Consider the following 2092-nt stretch of genomic DNA (forward strand, 5'->3'; position numbering starts at 1 on the left):
AATTTAATTTCCATCATTATAACCACTCAAACTGACATCTTATATGAATTTCATGTTAATCCACAAAAACATCCATAAAATGAGGCATTTTTTTTCGAAACCAATATCATATAGTCAATCTGTCATCATTTATAAAATGCCAACGGACATCTTAAAGGAAAAATTATTGTAGTGAAATTTTCAGCTCCAAGTTAAAAAAGAATGACAGAGACTTAAAATTAAAATCAAAAGAAGAAACATAATTACACTTTCATTAAAGGCAACACAAAATATGAATAGAATAAATCAAGAAATAGTTATTTTAAAATGAAATTACATAACAAATGAATAAATTGACTTAATAAAATTATGGTTGCCCAAAAGTAGAGACATTTACTAGATCAAAAAAAGTTTAGTTGATAGCACCACATATATTTCTTATTTGTCCTTCCAAACCAGTTAGAGGTTGGATGTCTCCCATATTAATCATTGCAGTTGCAAAGTCAGATTTGAATATGGTTGGATCTCTACTGTACTCTGTAACAATATTATCTGTTGAACCTCCATTAAAAAGAACTTGATCTGTTTCTAGCAAGCCCTTTCTTTGAATAAGATTTTTGAAATAGTTATTGTCAAATGAATTAGGAGTGACCAAATCAAGTGATGCCAAATTTCCATTCCCTCCTGATGTTGGACAATTTCTGCGCCGAGTACTAGCAAACCCTACGTCAATATTACTTTGGTTGTATATTCTATTGCGAAAAAGGAAGCATTGAGCTTGTCCTATGGTATGAGAACCTGCAATAAAGTTGACTTGCATATGTTTAATAAAAGTTTGATGCATATATAATATTTTTTCAAAAAGTTTATATCTAATTACCAGATAGTGCAACCATATCTCTTGTACTAAGACCTTTGTTTGCAAAAATGGAAATAAGCTTGTCAAGACTTGCTTGGAAATGTGGAAGCTCGCTCTCTGCAAGAGTTTTGCTTGCAATAGTAGAGTCTCTTCTTCCAAGTTTTACTTTCCAAGATGGACCACCAACCTATTTTTTAAAACGATACATATTAATATTAGAAAAATAATGTCATAATATTTGAGCATAAACCATGTATGCATATGAAGATCAAAGTACTTACAGCAAAAGAAGCATCTCTTGCAGCCACAGCAAGAATATCGGCACAAGAAACAACACCAGGACATTTCTTTTCAACTTCAGTCTTAGCCTTATGAATCACCCCATATCCTCTAGCAGAATTTCTGTTAGGTGCTGCATTTTGTTCTCCAATCATCGAAGGAGTATCATCAAGCAATATTGATGCATCGCAACCTTGAACAAAGCAATCGTGGAAATGGAGTCGAATGAGAGATGCAGCCATTCGACGTTCTCGCGAAATTGTTTGCCTAACAACTGTTCTAATCGTGGTGAGTGCAGTAGGACAACTTTGGTCGTAAAATGTGGAGGAAAGTTGAGCATTCGATGCTAAACCCAAAATAAAAAACGTCAACATGACAACAACTACTCGTGGCATTGCCATTTTCAATTACTCGAAGGAAAAGAAATCTTTTACTTTGGTGATGATATTGAGAAAGAACAATGTGTGAGAAAAATGATTGTTGGAAGGCTCTTATTTATACAGTAACACTCGGAGGCTATAGCTGCCATTGTTTAACAAAGTAAGCCTAAGGTTTGGATTTGTTCAATTTCGGATCAAAGGTAAAGTCAAACGAAAACGCCGAAAAGGACAAGCATTTTAATGTATGGCGAAGGCTCATATAGAAGTTCCAAATAAATAAATTATATGAACAACTTTAATAAATCTCGTTGTAAACACTAAGAATAATACTGAATCAAAAAAAGAATTTCATTATTATAAACTACCAAATAATTAAATCCTTTGGAAATGTCTGCGTTCAATTTTGGATAGAATAAAAAAACAAATTGGAGACGCCAAACCGGCAAAGCATTGATGCGTGGAAGATTTTCATATGCTATGAATAATGATGATTGCCCTTGCAATGCAAAATTGAACCATAATAAAGTATATTCACTTGCAATATAGACGAAAGTTACGCATGTTATATATCACTACTAAATGTTAGTTTTATGAC

General features: G+C 32.9%; 1 protein-coding gene across 1 annotated transcript; it reads right to left on the reverse strand.

Annotated features, from left to right (window-relative positions):
• Positions 1-264: 264 nt before the first annotated feature.
• Positions 265-1563, reverse strand: LOC120082048 (lignin-forming anionic peroxidase-like). Its single transcript, XM_039037263.1, has 3 exons — positions 1120-1563; positions 860-1025; positions 265-777 (listed from the first exon to the last, which is right to left on the reverse strand). The coding sequence occupies exons 1-3, from the start codon at positions 1516-1518 to the stop codon at positions 392-394; spliced, it is 951 nt and encodes a 316-aa protein (XP_038893191.1). The 5' UTR covers positions 1519-1563; the 3' UTR covers positions 265-391.
• Between the last annotated feature and the right edge of the window lie 529 nt (positions 1564-2092).

This window comes from Benincasa hispida, chromosome 7, assembly GCF_009727055.1.
Source record: "Benincasa hispida cultivar B227 chromosome 7, ASM972705v1, whole genome shotgun sequence".
Lineage (NCBI taxonomy): Eukaryota > Viridiplantae > Streptophyta > Magnoliopsida > Cucurbitales > Cucurbitaceae > Benincasa > Benincasa hispida.